Here is a 20,001-nt window from a genome sequence, read left to right as displayed (position 1 = left end):
TTATTTAATTCAATATCTTAAGACTTTACTAATTATCTTTGAAATAGAGCCAGAAAAATATTTATCATTAAAAGGATTTTTACAATGAATTTATTTAACTTCAAAATTTAGCTGAATTGATTAGTTTGCCGTGAAAAGATTTTCCATAACTTTTTTTTTTTCACATGTACAAATGTTTTTTTCCTTTTGGAAATTAAGTTTAGTCTTTTATCTTTCAAATAAAATCAAAACGTAGTCGGAAACATACAAAAAAATTATGATAAATCGGCTTTCAAAACTAGGTCCCCCTATCTTTGCCCCCCCCCCCCATTTTTGCCCGTGCCTAGTGAGAGAGTATATGCAGAAAGGGGAGAGAAAAACACACAAACTTTATTTTTTATTTTCTTTTATTTCCATTTAAAGAGATCAAAGGGTTCCCTTCGGACTTAACTCTTGATTCCATTATGATTTAAATTTATATCTAAGGGCTCTTTGAAGGACAGATAATGTTCCCCCTGTGGCTGCTATCTCTATTTTGTTACAGCTCGGTCTTCCAATGATTACTTCTATTTCTGAAGATTTTTTTTTTATTAAGCCAGTTGCTCCTATCACAACCGGTATAATGTGTATTTATGTGTGTGTATGTGTAAAAAAAAAATTCTTGTTTTCAGCATAGTAAAAATGAAAACAAATAAAATGTGTAGAAGGTGGTACAATGCAGAGGTTACGGAAAGACAAGCTGAAGCAGGCGAGAAAGTTTTATTAATACAACTTACAAATACATATGTACATATTCATATATTTCTTATACACATTATATTTATATTTGCACAGTGGTCACCTGGGAAAGTCAGTCTGGTGGTATATCCGTGTTATATAATATTTTGAGAAAGATCTCTTCGTCAAATATTTATTAGAAATAAAAATAAAAATAAAGAAATGAATATAAAAAAAAAACCTAACCATATTAAATTAAAATGCTATCTACAAGTTCCGGGCAATTGTTTGCCGCGATACTGTTATTGTTTACAACAGCATGTTTGAACCAAAGTCAAATAAATATCTGACGAAGAGATCTTTCTCGAAATATTACATAACACGGATATACCACCAGACCGACTTTCCCAGGTGACCACTGCGCAAATATAAATATAATGTGTATAGAAATATATGAATATGTACACATGTATTTGTAAATTGTATTAATAAAACTTTCACCTGCTTAAGCTTGTGTCTTTCCGTTACCTCTGCACTGTACTGCGTTCTAAACATTCTATTTAACTACATACTATACAATGCTTCAAGCAAACTACATCCACCTCTTATCCCTTAGTCTGAGAAAAATAATTTCTTCCATTTCTACTAGCAGGTTTATTGACTATTGGTAGAGCATTGGATACCTGTTGTCATGATTACTAGTGACTTGTGTTGGCTTAAATCTCTGGATTAGTATACTTGTTACATCTAGCTACACTGAGGAGTTGTATCACAATGAAATTACTATTAGTGAATGATTGCATACGAGTTTTATTAGACAAATTTGACACTTCTTATGTAGAAAAGAAAAAAAAAGCCATATCTTGGCCAATAATTGATCTATTCTCTAAATTCAAAGTGCATTTCAGTGAATCTATTAATGGGGACTTCGTTTCTAGAGCAATACTCTTGACATATCAAAGGTTTTTGAAAGATTTGGCATCAAGGTCTTCGTCACAAGATTTCCAGCTACAGAATATTTAGAAATATCATCTCAACCATTAAATCCTTCTTCTCTCATAGGTTTATACAAGTAATTGTCAATGGGCAAAAGTCAGAAGCTTATAGTATCAATGCTGATATGCCTCAAGGATCTATCCTGAGTCCAACTCTCTTCATGGTCAGATGTTTTTTTAAACAGCTTTTGTTTAAAAAAAAAAAAAAAAAAGTATATTGTTCATTGTTCTATTAAACTTTTACTGTTTAAATTAAACATTCGTTTTATTAAAAAGAAAAAAAATTGATAAAATATTTTTCACTCAGTAATGAGCTTTAGAAAATTGTCAGTAAAAGAAATACAATCGCCAACAGATAAGCACTTCATTATTTCTAGTTACCACTTGGAAAAAAAAAATCTCTTGAAATGTAGAGGCCTGCTTCACAAGGTAAAAAACCGGCTCTGAAATCTTGTGGTCTATGTCTCTTCTCTCCTCCCTCTATCTCACAGAAGAGAAATAGAAAATCTATCTCTGCTCTATCGTTATTTTCATGGCAAGTTTTTCACCGAGCTTCAAATTATGCCCCCCCCACTCTTCTATAAAACATTAAAAACAAACACTTGTCTGGCTACAACCACTGTTCCTATTTACTTGCCTCCACACGAGGGCAGAGTTAGATACAAGGTCGGTTTTTAATGTGGGGAAGTCCAGCTCCCCAAAATGGGGCACTCTGGATAGAAACAAAAATTAAAATTGCCTCAGTCATGAAGGATTTCTCCTCTATTGACAGAGCACAGAAAAGGTGAAGTGTAGTATCATTATCTTTGAGTCATCTTACTCTCCACTGTTCTTCTCCATCTAGAATTTTTACTTCGTCCCATAATGGTAGATGGTTTCCCTTTTCCTTCCAGATATGGTCAGCTATACCTGACTTTTCAGTCTCTCCACACACTACAGCTTTTCGGTGTTCTTCTAACCGTACTTTCAACGGAAGACACGTTTCACCTCTGTATAGTTTTCCACATTCACATGGGATTTCATATACACAGTTCTTAATCATGATTTTTTTCTGTAAGGGGCTTGATTCTCACAAGCTGTTCTGGAGAGTTGAATCACTCCTGAATACTGTCCTGATGCTATATGGATTACATATTCGTTGAAGTTTTTCAGACAAGCTCTCCATATATGGTATACAAACTGTGGTGAGTTTCTGGGTGGTGTTCTTTTGTGTTTGGTCCAGATTTCTTGGAGCTAATGTCATGCTCTCTGGATAGTTGTTTCGGTGGAGGGTTTCTCTTAAACTGTCCATCTCCTCTTGATATGCACTGATGTTATTACACATTGCTTTTGCTCGGTATTGTAGGCAATGGATTGTTCCTTTCTTTACATTATATGGATGGTGTCAGTTGAAGTTTAGATACTGTCCAGTGAAAGTCGGCTTTCAGTATACACATGACATAAACCCCTAACCAGTGCGATTTATACGCACATCTAGGAACGATAATTTGTTATGTTCTTTTTCCATCAGGAACTGTATAGTCAGACAGACCGAGTTCACATGGTATAATAATGTTTGAATATCTTCCTGCTAGAGTATGAATGTGTCATCTACATATCGCAACCACATTGTTGGCTTTAGTGATGTTGATCCTAATGCCATTTCCTCAAAGTATTCCATGTATGCATTGGCCAGTACTAAGGACAATGATGATTCCATCGCCAGACCTTCTTCCTGCCGATATATCAGATCCCATCACGAAGTATGTAGTTTCTACACAGAAGATCAACATCTCCATTATATTGTCAATTGGGATGCAAGTGCATTCTTTCAGTGAGGCATCCGATGTCAGCTTATCCCATACCACTGTCAGTCTCATCAGTGGGTACTTTCGTGAATAGACTCACTACATCTAGTTTGGGGAGTTTGTTGAAATGGGCAAATGCTTAGGGCACTTCTGCTTTTGCATCTCAGAAGTTGTATTGAATGTTTTCTGTTTTTTTTCTTTTTTTACATTTGGTTATCTCGAGAGTTGCAAAGAAGCACAAGAAATTATTTTCTAATTTGCTGTCGAACTGAACGGACATAATTTAATCGTCTCCATTTCAAGGGATCTCTTCCTGCTTTATTCTGGCCGAAAGCATCTCAGACTCATGCTTTTTGTGGCTGAATCCCCAATGTGGGGAATTTGAATTGATTCCCAAGTTTACAATTTTGACATCGAAGTAAAAGATGCAAAATAATCATCTACGGAAACCTTTCCATTTTATCCAGCAGAGAGCATTATCAGGAACTCTTGGTTTCTGTGACTGAATCCCCATTGTGGGGAGCTTGAATTGCTCTCGGTCGGAAGTTTGTATGAGGAATTACTGAATGGTCACAATCCCTGTCATGGACTTTGTAAGAACGTTTCAACCAATATGGTGATAAGAATAATCACTATTCTCCCAAATTCTTGATTTGTCTCAGTCAAGAAGGATGGGTGAGAGAAGGATTCTACCCGCCCAATCAGCACGCAAAGTATATCACTTATGCAAGCAACGACAGAATAGAGAAATCCATGAAAGGTAGGTGTCTTAGCATTGCAAATTTTGTGTGCTTTAGGATCTGTCTCTTATGTGAAATTTCTTTGCACAAAATTAAAAAAAAAAAAAAAAAACTGGCAGAAACTCACCCAATAATTATCGTTAAGTAAAAAAAACCTTAATATTTAAAAAAAAAAAAAAGAAGTTACAAAAACGTCATCTCAGTTTTCTTTAATATCCATTTAATTTCCATTTCCTCTGTAACTGTTGTTTTTAAGTTAAAAACCTTAAAATTTATTTTTGAATAATTAAGTCAGAAAAAAATCGCATTTCACTTTTAAAAAAGTCAAAATTGAAGCAATATGTAAAAACTATTCAAGCAGATTTCGTTGCAGTTTCAGACATTTCCTGAGGTCGCGTTTTACCTAAGCACAAGTCATGTGACATATAGCGATGACATCTATATTTTGACATGGGGCCTGTATGTGTCAACATAACTAAAAACTTACCTTTTGTAACATATATTTATACTTTTTCATTTTGTTCACAAAATACTTGTGTCCAAAATCGATTTTAGGTGCTTTTTGGTAAGATAGATCGACTTTTTTTTAAATATGCTGTTTTAAGCAAAAAAACAGTATTTGTCATGTAAAAAAATAGTAATATATCCCAAAATTACGAAAATTCATCAAGTAGAAAATTTGGCATTCCAGCATATTCCTCGAGACATTTCAGTTCATCCTACAAAAAAATCCTTAAAACTTACCACTATTATACATTTTCAAGGGTGCTGAAAACGAAAGTAAAGTTTAAAATTCCAGGAAACAAGAAGTTTCCAAGATGTGAAAAAATTATAGTTTCAAAAATATGGGGGAATTATTTCTCTAATTTAACGTAAAATGAGCACCCACTTTTGAGCCACCTTTTGTTGTGGGGGAGGTTAGTCGATGTAAAATAAGCACAATTTAACAAAAAATGGGTAATTGTGGCCTAGTAACCCATCATAAAACTCATCTAAAAAAAATTTGTTTTCGAGTGTGTTGAAAACGAATATCGTATTTAAAATTGGGACCAAAAAGTAGTTTTCACGATACTGAAAAGATACTTTTCCGCAGGTTTCATGCAATAAAAAATATATATATATATGCGCGCTTGTGTGTACAACAACGACCACCACTTATAACATAAAATATCGCATTTAAATTTTCCGCAAATAAGTAGTTTTCCGGATATTAAGCAATGTAAGTGGCCATTGTGGTACGCGCAAGCGCGCATAATTTTGCCGCACACGCGGCGAAAATATCGCGCGCTTCCGCGCACAACAATCACCACCACTTATAAAGAATTAGGTACTCATGCAGTGCACTTATTGATCCATGCTGAAATAATAACGTTATTTTAAAAGCCATTCTTAACATGGGGCGGGAAGGGTGTTTTGTACCTATTCTGTACTTTAACCTTACAATTGAATAAAAATATATTTCATAAAACTTTAATCAAACTTGGAAATACGACTTAAAAAATAACGCGGATCAGTAAGTGCATTCACTGCAGTGTGCAGTCAGTGCAGTGCAGTGAGTGCACTGCACTAGCAGTATCAGAATTTTTGTAGGAATTTTTGACACCCCTAACACGAAACTGCGAATACAATATAAAAATCTCGTAATTTCTCTGTTAAAAGTGGGTTATTTATTTTCTTTATGGATTATACTTCCAAAATAAACTATTACAGTTGTTTTAAAAGTAATAAAAATATTTTTATTTTTTTTTAAAACAGTAATGAATTTTCCGAACTCAATATTTTTCAATTTTTAAACTCAATATTTTTAAATTTTAAAAATCTATCAAAATTTTTCTATTGATTCTATTTTTACGATATTTTCAGGGTCAATGTGAAATTTTATGTTCTTTCCAATAAACCGAATATAATATTTTAGACAAACGTTTTTTTTAAATTCACGCCCCCCCATTTTCACGCCCCCCCCCATTTTGAAATGTCTATTAAAAAGTAAATAATTAATTTATGTTTAATAGGTTTATATATCACAAATTGAAGAGAAAAGGTCAAAATAATATATTCAAATTTAAAACAAAAAAAAAAATCAGTTTTTTAGAAATTTACCTGTAAAGTCCGAAGTTTAAAACCTTATTTTATAAGAACACATTTTTTCTTTTTGTCTTTTTTTTTTTTTTTTTAATGAAACCTTGGTCCTTGCTCCTTTAATTGAAAAAAAAATTAGGGCTTGAATTACATTTTTCGAGGAGTTATAAGCTTAGAAAGATAGGGGGTCGAATAATTTACGCCTCTCATTTTGAAATGTCTATTAAAAAGTAAATAATTAATTTATGTTTAATAGGTTTATATATCACAAATTGAAGAGAAAAGGTCAATAAATAATATATTCAAATTTAAAACAAAAAAAAAAATCAGTTTTTTAGAAATTTACCTGTAAAGTCCGAAGTTTAAAACCTTTTTTAAAAAAAAAAAACACATTGTTTTGTTTTGTTTTTTTTTTTAAATAAAACCTTGGTCCTTACTCCTTTAATTGAAAAAAAAAATTAGGGCTTGAATTACATTTTTCGAGGAGTTATAAGCTTGGAAAGATGGGGTGGAATTATTCACTATTTTCACGAAATTTCTGACACTGCTAGCACTGCACTACTGCATCACTGATGCAGTGCATATCAGCATAAAGAATTACATTGCTTAATATCATTTCTTTAAATCTTGGAGACTATTTGCTTCCTGGAATTTTAAATGTTATCTTCGTTCTCAGCAACCCCGAAAACCTATAATAGTGGTCATTTTAAAGTATTTTTGGCACTTGTACAGTTTAGTCAAGACATTAAAAAATGAAATTATCAAAAAAAGGTTATATTGTACGTATCCATTTTGTACTGAAGATCTCCGAAAAAAAAAATTATTTAATTTGATCGAGTAGGTTTTTTTTACAGCGGAAAAACACGTTCTTATTAGAGCACGTTGAAATCAGCCATTGTGAAATTTGCTGAAGCTGAACAACATGCCACGGGGAGATAACTTAATGTAAAGTGCCGACACTCCCTTCCCATCTTTAATTCTAGCTTTTCTTCCTAAAAATCGAACCTTTTGCTCGGTATCATAAATTGTTTTTTTCGATGTAAAAAAAAAAAAATAAAATAAAACTACTTGATGAAATTAAGTGAATTTTTTTTTCGGAGAACTTCGTTCCATAACGGATACGTGAAATATAACCTTTTTTCGATATTTTCATTTTTTAATGTCTTGACTAAACTGTACAAGTACCGGATTTTTTTAGGGTGGAAAAAATGTGCTGGCTGCACTTCTATTGAAATATCTCGAGGAATATGCCCGAATGGCAATTATTTATAGTTAAAAGTAATTTTTACGGAAAATTGAGGGAAATTGCATTTTCCCTAGATGTAAACACCTTGGAGATTGCAAACACAACAGTAGTTCTACTCGATGAATTTTCGTAATTTTTGGATATATTACTATTTTTATCATAACAGTTAAATAAGTACTGTTGTTTTCGCTTGAAACGGCTAATTTAAAAAATCGAGCTGTCGACTATCTTAACTAGCCCCCGATTTCACCTTTAAATTTATATAGGTTTGAAACCGACGAAATTAAACTTAAAACGTTTGGTAAAAGAGGAGAATCCGTTCTATTTGGTAGCGGCTATTAGAAATTCAACAGTCACTATAAAATGCACTATAGAAGCTATCTTACAGTTGAAAAGTTCCAGATAACGAATTTACATGATTAAAAGAAAAATTAACGCCAGCTTTTATGGCAGGAGATAACAGAATAAGGTCTAAAAAGAAAACGTGCGGATCCGAAAAGAAAAGTGAAAATGAGTGCCGGTAAGAAAAACTACGGTAGCCCATACGAACCAAAAATATTGTTTACATTACAAAAAATACAGAAACGCGATTAAAACAGATTAACATAAAATAAATTTTAAAGTATACGCGATAGGTCACAGTGTGTATATCTCCACTGGACGCTCTGTAAAAAGTTGAAATTTGAATGCAACAGCAAGTCCTGGAAACATATACCAGAAAGAACAGTTGGACACACCATGCAATCCTACAGCTAGCTACATCCCTAGAATTTTTTTTCTTGTCTTACGTAGTTTTTAATGCATTTTAGACAGTTTTCATGAGCGGTTTACAAAATGTGCCGTGGCCTTCGGGACAAGATCATGTTTTAAAAAAAATGTTTAAAAAAAAAAAAAAAAAGTTTTAAAAATTTGGAGTTACTAGGACGTCCCCCAATATGAAAGGGTGAATGCGGTATTATGGTGAAAGAAGATACTAGCTGGGAGAAACTTTTGACTTTGTTTAGTTCTGGAGTGACAAGGATGACCAACGACCCCCAAAATCCCCCCTTTTGAGGTGGCCATGTGCCTAAGTTTTTTGTTCATCGTTGATTTTTTTTTCTGTATTTTTTAACATGAATAAAAGATTTAATATCTCAAAGTGTAGTATCTGTTCTTCAGATGCTGCACTTCCATTTCTTGTTCTCTTTCAGTGGGGGAGAAATCCTTCACGACTGAGACAATTTTTATTTTTGCACCTTTACTCCACGTTAAAAAACGACCCTGGTGTCTAACTCTGTCCCGTGGGGAGGCATAGTAAATAGGTATAAAAACATAAGCACCAAACATTTTATAAATGTTTTCAGTTTTTTGGGGGGTGGGGGGGTCAATTATAATACTTGTGTGGCTTAACATGTGCTTCTGCAGTTTAATTGGTACTCATGCAGAGAGTGATCCGTGCTGAAATAATAACGTTATCATTTTAAAAGCCATTCTTAACATGGGGAGGGGAGGCTGTGGGGAGGGTGTTTACTGTTTTGTACCTATTCTGTACTTTAACCTTACAATTGAATTAAAAAAAAAAAACATAAAACTTTAATTAAACGTGGAAACAGGATTTAAAAAATAGCGCGGATCACTCTCTGCATTAGTAACGTTTAATCAACCGTAAGTAACGCGCCAACATTTACCGATTAGAACACCATTTAACATTTTTAGAAGATTTTACTGTTTATATTGGGGAGGAGGCCGCCAACGTTTTGAAAATTTGGCATTTCTAATGATTGGCATTTTTAAGGCCAAATTTGGCCTCAAAAAGGCCAATCTGGCAAGCCAAGTTTAATCGAATGGCGGCCTGGATTGTTGTACATTTAGTCTAAAACAGGTAAAAAAAAAAAAAAAAAATTAATGGGGGCGGGTATTTCAGCCTTAGGGTCTAATAATGTGTTTTATATAAAATAAATAATTTTTATAAATTTTTGTCTGTCAAATAATTTACGCCGCTGAAATACACATTTGCCAATTTTTTTTTTATTATTAAAAAAAAAGTTCAACTTTTATGTTTATTTTGGCCCTTTGATGCCTCCATACAAACTATAAAACAGATGAAGTGTCAACGTTTTGTATTCGCCTTTTCGTTTTCTTACTGAATTAATTCAAATTTATTTTTAGATAGAATAAATTCAATAAAGGAAATAAAAAAAAATAAAAAATAATGAACCAACCTGCCCATTCGCCAAGATTAGGAAGTCTGGATAACCATCCGAGATAGTGGGAAAACACGGACTGGGAAGCGTACGTTAGAACGGACGTCATAAGACGGCACATAGCGAATCCGTAGACTAAAAATCCAAAACAACAGAAATACTCAGTCGTTGGACCGAGGAAATTTCGAACGAAATTTCTAAATTCTTCATGCATTTTGATTTTTTGCTTTTCGAGGTGAAAAGTTTCAGTTATTTCAAAATGAAAAGTGTAGAGTCTCTCACTTCGTTTGGGCGTGGGGGTTTGCGTTTGCAAGGTCAAGGTCGTATAGCAACCGCAGCAGCGCCGCCTAGGAGTAAAGAAAACTTCACGTTGAAACCACGTGGGTATTTGTTGATTAGTAAATATCTCCCTACACGTCTACGCATTATATTTTGGTGCTTGTGTAGAACTCAACCTAATTTAAAAAATTAAAAAAAAAAATACGCAAAAATCTTAATGTTGTACGTATCCGTCACTGAACAAAAAATGTCATATTCCAAAAATTACGTAAGGCGATTAAAAAAACTTAAGAAAATCAGATTTTATAATGCAGCCAGACGTTGTTTTGATTCGCCATGTTTAATGAATAAGGAGAGACAACTCAATGCGAACTACCAAGATCAAAATCAGGCTTGTAAATGATTTCATATATATATATATATATATATATATATATATATATATATATATATATATATATATATATATATATATATATATATTTTGGAAATATTTGAGCAATTTGTGTTATTTTTAGAATATGACATTTTCTTTCCGTGACGGGTACCTACATCAAAGATTTTTTTTTTTAATAAATTTTTCGGTGACGCAAGCATAAGACGAGCCTCGTTCTGACATTCGCAAAATTTAGGTTAACAACCGGTGAAGCTACCAAAAAGTAACCCTTTTGAATGAAGATGAATATAAACAATATTTTTAAAATTAATTTCTTAATTTTACTTAAAAACAAAATGCAAGCATATATAAACAAAATATTTTAGAAAATAATTTCTTAATTTTAAATAAAAATTGATTGTAAAGAATTTTTTTGGTAAATGTTACCTTACGCTACAACAGAACCCCAACCACTCTAATTTGTTTTTTTAGGGGTATTCGAGGTCGCTGACAACGAATCTGATAATCAAACCTACCGCAAATTTACCGTTAGCATGGTATGAACTTCTAGACCTTGGGATTATTTTGTGCCATTTCACCGCCTTCGGTAGTGTTTTTCTTACATGAACGGCGTATGGGGTGTCACATGTCACATCGCGTAGGAATCTTGGCATGCCATAATCTGTAAGCGGTCATTTCAAAGTTTAAAAAAAAAAATTGTGGTTTATTTATTATTTATTTATTTTTTAAAATTTATTTATTTATTTATTTATTTATTTTTGCCTTACGTAGTTTTAATGCTTTTAAATTGATCTAAAAAAGGTTTTTACGAGAGGTTTACAAAAACATAACTACCAAATATATTTTTATGTTTTTCGTTCTTTTTTGGGGGGTGGAGGCATTCAATTATAGGACTTGTGTAGTTTCACAGGTGCTTCTCCTGCAGTTTAATTAACCGTTTTTTCGTAAGTAACGCGTCGACATTTACCTTTTCACAAAGATTCTGTTTACATTGTAAAATGGTAAATGTCGACGCGTTACTTACGGAAAAACGGTTAATTAAACTGCAGAAGAAGCACCTGTTAATGGAATATCCCCCCCCCCCTAAAAAAAAAAAGAACGAAAAACAAATGTGTTTGGTGCTTATGTTTTTGCAAACCGCTCGTGAAAACTTTTTGGATCAATTAAAAAACTACGTAAGACGGAAAAAATAAAATGAACCACATTAAAAATTTTTTTTTTTTAAACTGTCTTATTTGAAAGATTCCTACGTGATGTGGTAAGACACTTGACTACGCCCCTTCGCACGCGAATGTATCATTTAAGAAAAACACTACCGAAGGCGGTGAAATGGCACAAAATAGTCCAAAGGTGTAGGGGTTCATACCATGCTTTGATTATCAGATTCGTTGTAAGCGACCTCGAATACCCCTAAAAAAACAAATTAGAGTGATCTGTGTTCTGTTGTAGCGTAAGGTAACATTTACCATTTTTTTTTAAATAATTATTGAAAAATATTGCAAAGTGTTTACATAGCTGGTTCTTTGGGATAATAGGGGCGCACGAAAGCGCATTTTTTTTTTAAAGTTTGTGGCTGGCTACTTAACTTAAAACAACAAGGGTGCATGGCGGAATTTTTTCAGGGTTTAAATGTATTGTAATGCTTTTATGGTGGTCAAAAAACGTTTTTCAGTCGCCATATTACCTCCTATTTACTTGCCTCCCCACGAGGGCAAAGTTAGGCACAAGAAAAAACGAAATGGTGAAATATAAAGTTAAGCTAAAAGTATTTTTTTTTAATTCAAAGAATAAAAAAAATTCAAAGAAATTTCGAACATTTATTGCTAATGAACAAGAGGAAATAAAAAAATAAATAATTGCAACCAAAGGCAAGATAAGTCAACGTAAAAAGGAAAACAGATTTTTTTAAACAGCAAAGTTCATATGTTTGTTTGCATAAAGCAGTTGCACAGTCACACACACACACATGCGCGCAAATAACGAGACATTATTCATTGCAATTTTTCCCCGCGCAATTTGAGAAAAAACATAATCTCTCAGCAACGACACAAATTCAAATGCGCCCATACACTTTGCTCAAAATAACAAAAGTAAAAATAACATATTTTTGACGGACGTAGTTGAAAGCAATGAAAAACTTGCCAATGAAAAAAATGAAGAATCTTTTTTACGAATTTCCAAAACGCGAAAATATCAGCAGAATCTAATGCTGTCTGAATCTATAAAAAGAGCATTTTTCGCCCAAACGAGTCAGTCGACCTTTTGAGCATGGCCTAAACATCTATGTCAACCCGTCCGCATTTGGACGTTAAACATACATACGTCCAACAATTAATTCCTCCACGTGGAGATGGACTTGTTACCCTGATGGACTCTTTTTACTCTTGTATATCTCTCCGCTAAGTAAGCGAGAAAAAGAAGTTTTCTTCTTTACATAAAAAACATTTAATTACCTCAGTCACCGTTTCACAAAGAAAACAACCTTTTCTGTTTATTTATTTACCTTTGTGCAATCACCTTATTGTTGTTTTTTAAAAAATAAATGCGGTTCATTTAAATCAGAAGGAGGTGTCCTACGTTTCATTCTCATTCTTTTTTTTTTTATTTGTTTGGGGCGAGGAAATTTAATCTCACTTAAATTTCTGACCCCCACTACAGAAATTGATGACACCCGACCGTGAGATGAACATGCATTTCCTTTTGTACCCTACAATTGTGAATGAGACACGCACACCCTCCTGCATCCTACAAAAATTGGTGACACCGCAGACGTCCGTCTTACCGACTACTCGCCGACATGAAAACCAGAGACCGGCAGTTCAAAGGCGTCCAAATCACGCAAAATGAGAGCATATTCATCATATTCAGAAATATCTCCAGCCACCACACGACTTTAAAAGCAAAAATAGCAATAATTTCATTTTCATGCATCCACACAGACAGAACATGCGTATATACACACGCGACTTGCGTTGTCTCGTCAACAAATCATCTTAACAACACTGAGTTTTTGACTTCATATCAATGTTTGAAATAAGTCAAGCTCAACTGGTTTCGGCATATCAACCCTTTTACACCGACATGTTATGGCATATCAACCCTCAGCAATACCTTACGGCATATTAACTCTTTCTGACATTAACTCACAAAGATGCTCATCAAACACTAAACATCTGGATCTCACAACGACTCATCTCACCTCACGCCACTGAAGTTCCCCAGCCAACATGAGTAAGCTGCATTATGCACACTGATACACTCATCCCTGGGCGTCCAGACTCGTACTGACCCACTGAGTATGCCGATTGATCACCTGAACAATGTCAACACTGTTTTCTCAAAATTACTGGGTTTTTTTGCGAATAATTGCTCAAAAATCGAAGATTAAACAACTCAATTTTCTACGAATCGAACGCCGACTACAGCCAATTAGCACCAAAAACACACATAGACCTCCTACGGAATAATGGTCATGTAGCTTACATGTCAAACAAACCGCCAACTGACAGAATTGTACCTACATTGCCAGCGGTTATCCAACATTTCAGAAAGAGCTCAGTATCACTTGCACCTCGGATTCGTAAGCAGTCCCGATATGTTTTCACGCATGCATAAGCATGACTACGTCGCATTTCTCCAACAATGCCGATAAACCACACGCATGCTTACACAATGCAATTCAAGCCATTGATACCGCCGATCTCTAACAGTTCGCAGCCAAACCAAGGAACGACAACGACTTATTACCGATGTCTCTCAACATGAACCGACACTGAGTTCTTGACTTCATACAAGGCAGAAAAAGTCAAAGCTCTGCAAACAATATTTTTCGAACGTTCGCCGACTTCATTCAACAAACCTGAACCCTCATGGATAGTCGCCACACGCACAAAAGCCAAACTCTTCAATAACAACCGACATTGAACTCACACCAGTTCGAGTTAGATGCTCCACACACACTAAAAACTCCACAACTGGTGGTTCGTTGATTCAACCAACACATCCAATCAACACAAACGATGCACACTAACCTCGGTACAGACTCACTTATACTGGCTCTGCAAACTCACTTGCATTCGCTTTCAACCCAACAACGAATAATTGCGTAAACATGAACATTTTCAACCAACCATCTCGGATATTTCTTACACCTTTCCTTGCCTACAGGAAGCTTCAACATATTTTGACATATTAAAAAAAAAAGGAAAAAAAAAGAGTTTTATATCTTTTTTTCAATCTGGGGGGAGTATTTGTACAGTCACACACACACGCACACTCGCATGCCAATAACGAGACATTATTCATTGCAATTTTTCCCCGCGCATTTTGAGAAAAAAACAATCTCTCAGCAACGGCACAAATTCAAATATGCCCACACACTTTGCTCAAAATAACAAAAGTAAAAATAACATATTTTTGGCGAACGTAGTTGAAAGCAGGTCACGTGACACAAATAGCCAATGAAAAAATTAAGAATATAATCTTTTTTACGAATTTCAAAACGCGAAAATATCAGCAGAATCCAATGCTGTCTGGAGCCTGTCTGGATCTATAAAAAGAGCATTTTGCGCCCAAACGAGACAGTCAACCTTTTGAGCATGGCGTGAACATCTATGTCAACCCATCCATGTTTTGACGTTAAACACGCATACGCTCAACAATTAATTCCTCCGCGTGGAGATGGACTTGTTACCCTAATGGACTCTTTTTACCCTTGTATATCTCCCCGCTAAGTAAGCGAGAAAAAGAACTGTTTTCTTCTTTACATAAAAAACATTTAATTACCTCAGTCACCGTTTCACAAAGAAAACAACTTTTTCTGTTCATTTATTTACCTTTGTGTAATCACCTTATTGTTGTTTTTTAAAAAATAAATGCGGTTCATTTAAATCAGAAGGAGGTGTCGTACGTTTCATTCTCATTCTTTTTTTTATTTGTTTGGGACGAGGAAATTTAATCTCACTTTAATTTCTGACCCCCACTGCAGAAATTGGTGACACCCAAACGTGAGATGAACACGCATTCCCTTCTGCACACACTACAAAGTTCAACAAATTTTTTTAATAAAGAAATATTTTTGTAAATAAAACAATTCGGAGAGGTTAATTTACTTTCTATATCCATCATTCAAAGGTGAAGCGAGCTTGTCGCCAGACAAAATGACCAACAATTCCCTTAAAATAATTTTTTAGAAAAATTAATAAAAATAAATATTCAGACTTGGTACATTAAAGGAAGTGTAAATTTATTTAACATTTCTCGACGTTCCGTTACATTCATATGTTTGTGTCCATTGAAAACAAAGAAAACCTTATGGACTGGGTAAATGTTCCTTTTGAGTGTAAAATAATTAGAAGAGAAAAGAGAAATTAATGTTTTTCTTTGTGAATGCATTTTGTGTAAAAAGTGGAGCAAAGAGATAAAGAAAATATTTTTTTCTTGTTTCATTTAGAAGAAATTATCATAATGTCTTTGGTTTGGGCGTGTGCAAAAAAAAAGGCCGCAGCAGTGAAAAGCATGTCTTACCTCATGAAGTCCAGTGGAAGGAAAGAGGAAGAGAAACACCTCAAATTTTGCGCCACAGTTTTCTTTGTTCTCTTTTTTAGAGCTCTCCGGAAACGGTAACATATCAAAAATTCCCTGTCAAATTTTAGTTCCGAGATAGGCGCTACATTACCCCCTACTAGACAAGATAAGAACAGAATGTCACTGAGTGTAAACAGCGAATCGGTGTTGGCGCTAGATGTGTCTACCCGATCTGGTAGAAATGGTTGTGCTTGATGGGTTAGGGTTGTCGAAAAAGACCTAGTCTTTGGTTTCTGCATGTGTACGACATCGTCAAAATCGCTTTCTTTAGGCGATCAACACTGACCGAGTCACGTCTGCCGTTAATCTCGATTATGAAGAACTTCGGGTATCTTTTCAGTACCTTGTAAGGGCCGGAGTACGGCGACTGAAGACGGGCAGTCACGCTACTATTCCGGACGAACATGTGGGTCCATGAGTTTATGTCCTTGGGAACATGCGTATTTACGTCTTGTGCTCTTGGCGCGATGTTGAGAGGTATTGCCATATATTCTTTTACACGAGAGGTGAAACTTGCTGGGTCTGACATGCGTTCGGGGGTGGTTGGTGCAACCATCTGTCCAGGCAAGGTCAATGAGGCTCCGTAGACCATTTCAGCCGGGGCCAGACCGATGTCTGATTTGATGGTGGACCTAACACCTAGGAGAACGAAAGGAAGGTATTCCATCCATCTGTTAGGGTCAGAGTATGCTTTGAAGGATGCTTTCAATTGCCTGTGAAAGTGCTCAATCATGCTGTTTGCCGCTGGATGGTACGATGTAGTGCAAATGTGTTTACATCCAAGCAGGTGAGACAGTTCTGAAAAGAGGTAAGAGTCGAATTGTCTACCTCTGTCGGTTGTAATGATGTTAGGCAATGGTGTAATGGTGAATGCTTGCCGGGTTTGGTTATAGCGGTTTATGTTCCGTAAAAAGCATGAAGTTGGATCCCTCTAGCATGTAGCGAAAATGCTTGACCGCACAGTAAGTGGCTAAAAGCTCTCTGCCAAAGGTACTATATTTGGTGTCAGCATTCTGAAGTCACCTGAAGAAAAAGGATAGTGGCTGCCACGTGTTGTCTACGGACTGCTGTAATACCCCTTCAATGCCCACATCAGATGCGTCTACTGACAGGGCTAGGGGTGCATGTGGGTGGGGAAAAAACCAACATGGTGGCAGCTGTTAACTGTTCTTTTACTTTATTGAAGGAGTGTAATTCCGGTCTGTTCAAAGTGATTGGCTCATTTTTTTCCTTTTTATTCCTGAGTACATCTGTTAAGTGCTGTGCGATTTCGACACAGTGAGGAACGAAACGCCTGTAAAAATTTATCAACCCAAGGAATTGCCAGAGTTTACGAAGGGAAGTGGGAGGCAGGTAATCAACAATGGATTGGACTTTTTCTGGGAGAGGGCGGATACCCTCCGAATCAATTAAATGTCCCAGGAAGGAAAGTGAAAAGACTCCAAACTCACACTTGCCAGGGTTGATGATAACACCGTATTCCGATAATCTGCGGAACAATTGCTGTAGATATTGCACATGTTCGCTCTCGGATAAACTCGCTATGAGTAGATCATCAATGTATGCATAAATGAACGGTAATCCACGTAAGACTGCGTCTATAAATCGCTGGAAAGACTGTGCAGCATTTCTCAGTCCAAAGGGCATTCGTAGAAAGTCGAAGAGTCCGAATGGGGTAGTTTTAGCAGTTTTGGGGATATCTTCAGAGTCCACAGGAATCTGATTGTACGCATGGACGAAATCGATTTGGGAGAATATCAATTTACCATGGAGAGAGTTTGAAAAATCCTGGAGGTGAGGAATGGGGTAATTATCTGGAGTCGTGCGACTGTTGAGTGCTCGATAATCCCCGCAAGGGCGCCAGTCGCCTGCTGACTTTTTAGGCACCATGTGGAGTGGCGATGACCAATTACTGTCAGAGGGTCAAATAATGCCCAAGTCCAACATGTGCTGAAATTCTTGCTTGGTGACTTTCAGACAATCAGGTTTGAGTCTGCGCAGGCGCGCGCTCACAGGAGGTCCTCTGGTCTGGATTTGGTGGGTAACATTGTGTGTAACCTTGTCGTTACTAAAAACAGGACGTGTTATATCAGAAAAACCTTTTAAGAGGTCTGTGTATGAGTCCGTAGCATTCTTCAATATGACCGGGCTTATCTTCATCATTCTATTAATCTTCCCTTGCATGGTAAGACCAGTGCTATTGTCGATTAATTTGCTGCATTTGACATCCACAAGTATGCCAAAATGATGCAAGAAATCCGCTCCCAAAATTGGAACGGGCAGTTTCGCGATAGTAAAAATCCATTGGAAGGTGCGTCGGAGTCCCAGGTTTAACGTTAACGATTTCTCCCCAAATAGATGAGTGATTCACAGCTTGTAGACAGAAAGTCGACTGGGGTCATTTCTCTTTCACCAGTTCCTTGGGGATTATGCTGACTTCTGCACCAGTATCAACGAGGAATCGTGTACCAGTGTTCTTGTCTGAGGTACGACAAATGTGGTTTCTGCCAGGGGTATCGGCCGCCCCTACCACCTGGCCTGGCCGTTTCCCGCTTGTTTATCGTTCTTCACGAAAGAACAAGGCTTGTGGCATCGGAAAGCCTTTTCGCCATAACGTGTGTGGAATCAACACAGCCTGTCACCATTTCGACTGTTACTTTGTCGCCGAGAACGGTCCTGTCTGCTCGGACGCGGATATCTACTTGGTCTGAGCTTCATATCACGAATCTGATCACTTAAGTTTTGAATTAGCTGGGCCTGTCTCTCCAGTTCTTCACGAATATCTGTGGAGGTGCCTGAGGTTTTGGGAAAGGAATCCTTTAAGGCCTGTGCGTGCACCGGGGCTACGGAGACCGTTACTTCCATGATCTTGTCTGCCAACTCCGCCAATTCCTCGACCAAGGTGATGTCTTTAAAGGACGTTAGTATCATCTGAATACTGTACGGCAGCCTGCTAATGAATAATTGTCTGAGGATATCCGGCTGTAGAACGTTTTCGCCCATTAATTGCTTCATCCGACACAGTAGTTGAGATGGTTTTTGATCACCGAGTTCCTCCTCGATCAGCAGTTGCCGGAGACGCTTTTGTTGGGAGTCGGTCGTTCTTCTGATTAACTCTGACTTAAAGGTGTCATAGGAAATAGATCCTGGGGGTGTCATTATCAAGTCGCGGACTTCAGCCATCACCGCGTGCGTGAGTGCGGCCACTACGTGGTTCAGCTTAGTCAATTCGCTGTGAATTCGCTGAGTAAAAAACTGTCCTTCCACATGGGTGAGCCACAACGTTAGGTCGTGTGTCCAGAAAGGCAGAATTTTGAGAACGGCCTGTATTGTCGTTGTCGCGGATAAGGTATCACTGTCCATAGTTGTCATCAAGTGCGAGGTAACATGAATAGATGCAGGTTTCAACTTGAAGAAAAAAGCCCCATATAGGTCCGTATGAGTGGTATTCCTCCAAAACCGTCCAGGCCTGTGCCGAGAGAAACTGTTAAGTTGTTTGGAGGTCTTTAAACTGCCAAATTGGAAATGTCCAGCTCCTCGCATATTCTACCAAAGTTTGAAGAAAAGGGGTCACCACTGAAGCGAGCTGGTCGCCAGACAAAATGATGAACAACTCCCTTAAAATAATTTTTTAGAAAAATTAATAAAAATAAATATTCAGACTTGGTACATTAAAGGAAATTTATTTACCATTTCTCGTTCTGCTATCAAGCAATCAGAAACCAGAATTGCTCCATAAAAATTAAACCTTTTAGCATCCCAGCACATAATTTTTTCGTGTCAACACGAGAAGGCTCTTTTACTCTTTGGCTGCAAAATTATAAAGTCTGGAACCTGTACAGAACAGCTGTCTAATGAGAATTCGTCATCTGCAGAACTTGTATAAAATAACTACCCATTGGAAACTCTTCTGAAACTCAAGAGGTTATGAGCTCAGCAGAAGACTTTACTTGGATAGATCAGAATCCAAATTCAAATTGTAGCAAGTGAAATTTTTTGGATATTTATGAATC

The 20,001-nt window shown here is 36.2% G+C and overlaps 2 protein-coding genes across 2 annotated transcripts in view; both read right to left on the bottom strand.

Annotated features, from left to right (window-relative positions):
• Positions 1-10,123, bottom strand: part of LOC145260181 (very-long-chain 3-oxoacyl-CoA reductase-B-like) — an 88,597-nt gene extending 78,474 nt beyond the window's left edge. The window contains exon 1 of the mRNA XM_080118008.1: positions 9,745-10,123. Within this exon, the coding sequence (XP_079974134.1) occupies positions 9,745-9,940 (196 nt within the window). The 5' untranslated portion in view covers positions 9,941-10,123. The remainder of the gene's footprint in view (positions 1-9,744) is intronic.
• Positions 10,124-16,187: 6,064 nt separating this feature from the next.
• On the bottom strand, positions 16,188-16,721 carry LOC145263023 (uncharacterized). Its single transcript, XM_080119857.1, has one exon. The coding sequence runs from the start codon at positions 16,719-16,721 to the stop codon at positions 16,188-16,190; it is 534 nt and encodes a 177-aa protein (XP_079975983.1).
• Positions 16,722-20,001: the final 3,280 nt, after the last annotated feature.

Source organism: Euprymna scolopes, chromosome 3 (genome assembly GCF_053919585.1).
Source record: "Euprymna scolopes isolate OS-2025 chromosome 3, ASM5391958v1, whole genome shotgun sequence".
Lineage (NCBI taxonomy): Eukaryota > Metazoa > Mollusca > Cephalopoda > Sepiida > Sepiolidae > Euprymna > Euprymna scolopes.
The sequence above is the reverse complement of the archived record's forward strand: the minus strand, read 5'-3'. Positions and strand labels throughout refer to the sequence as shown.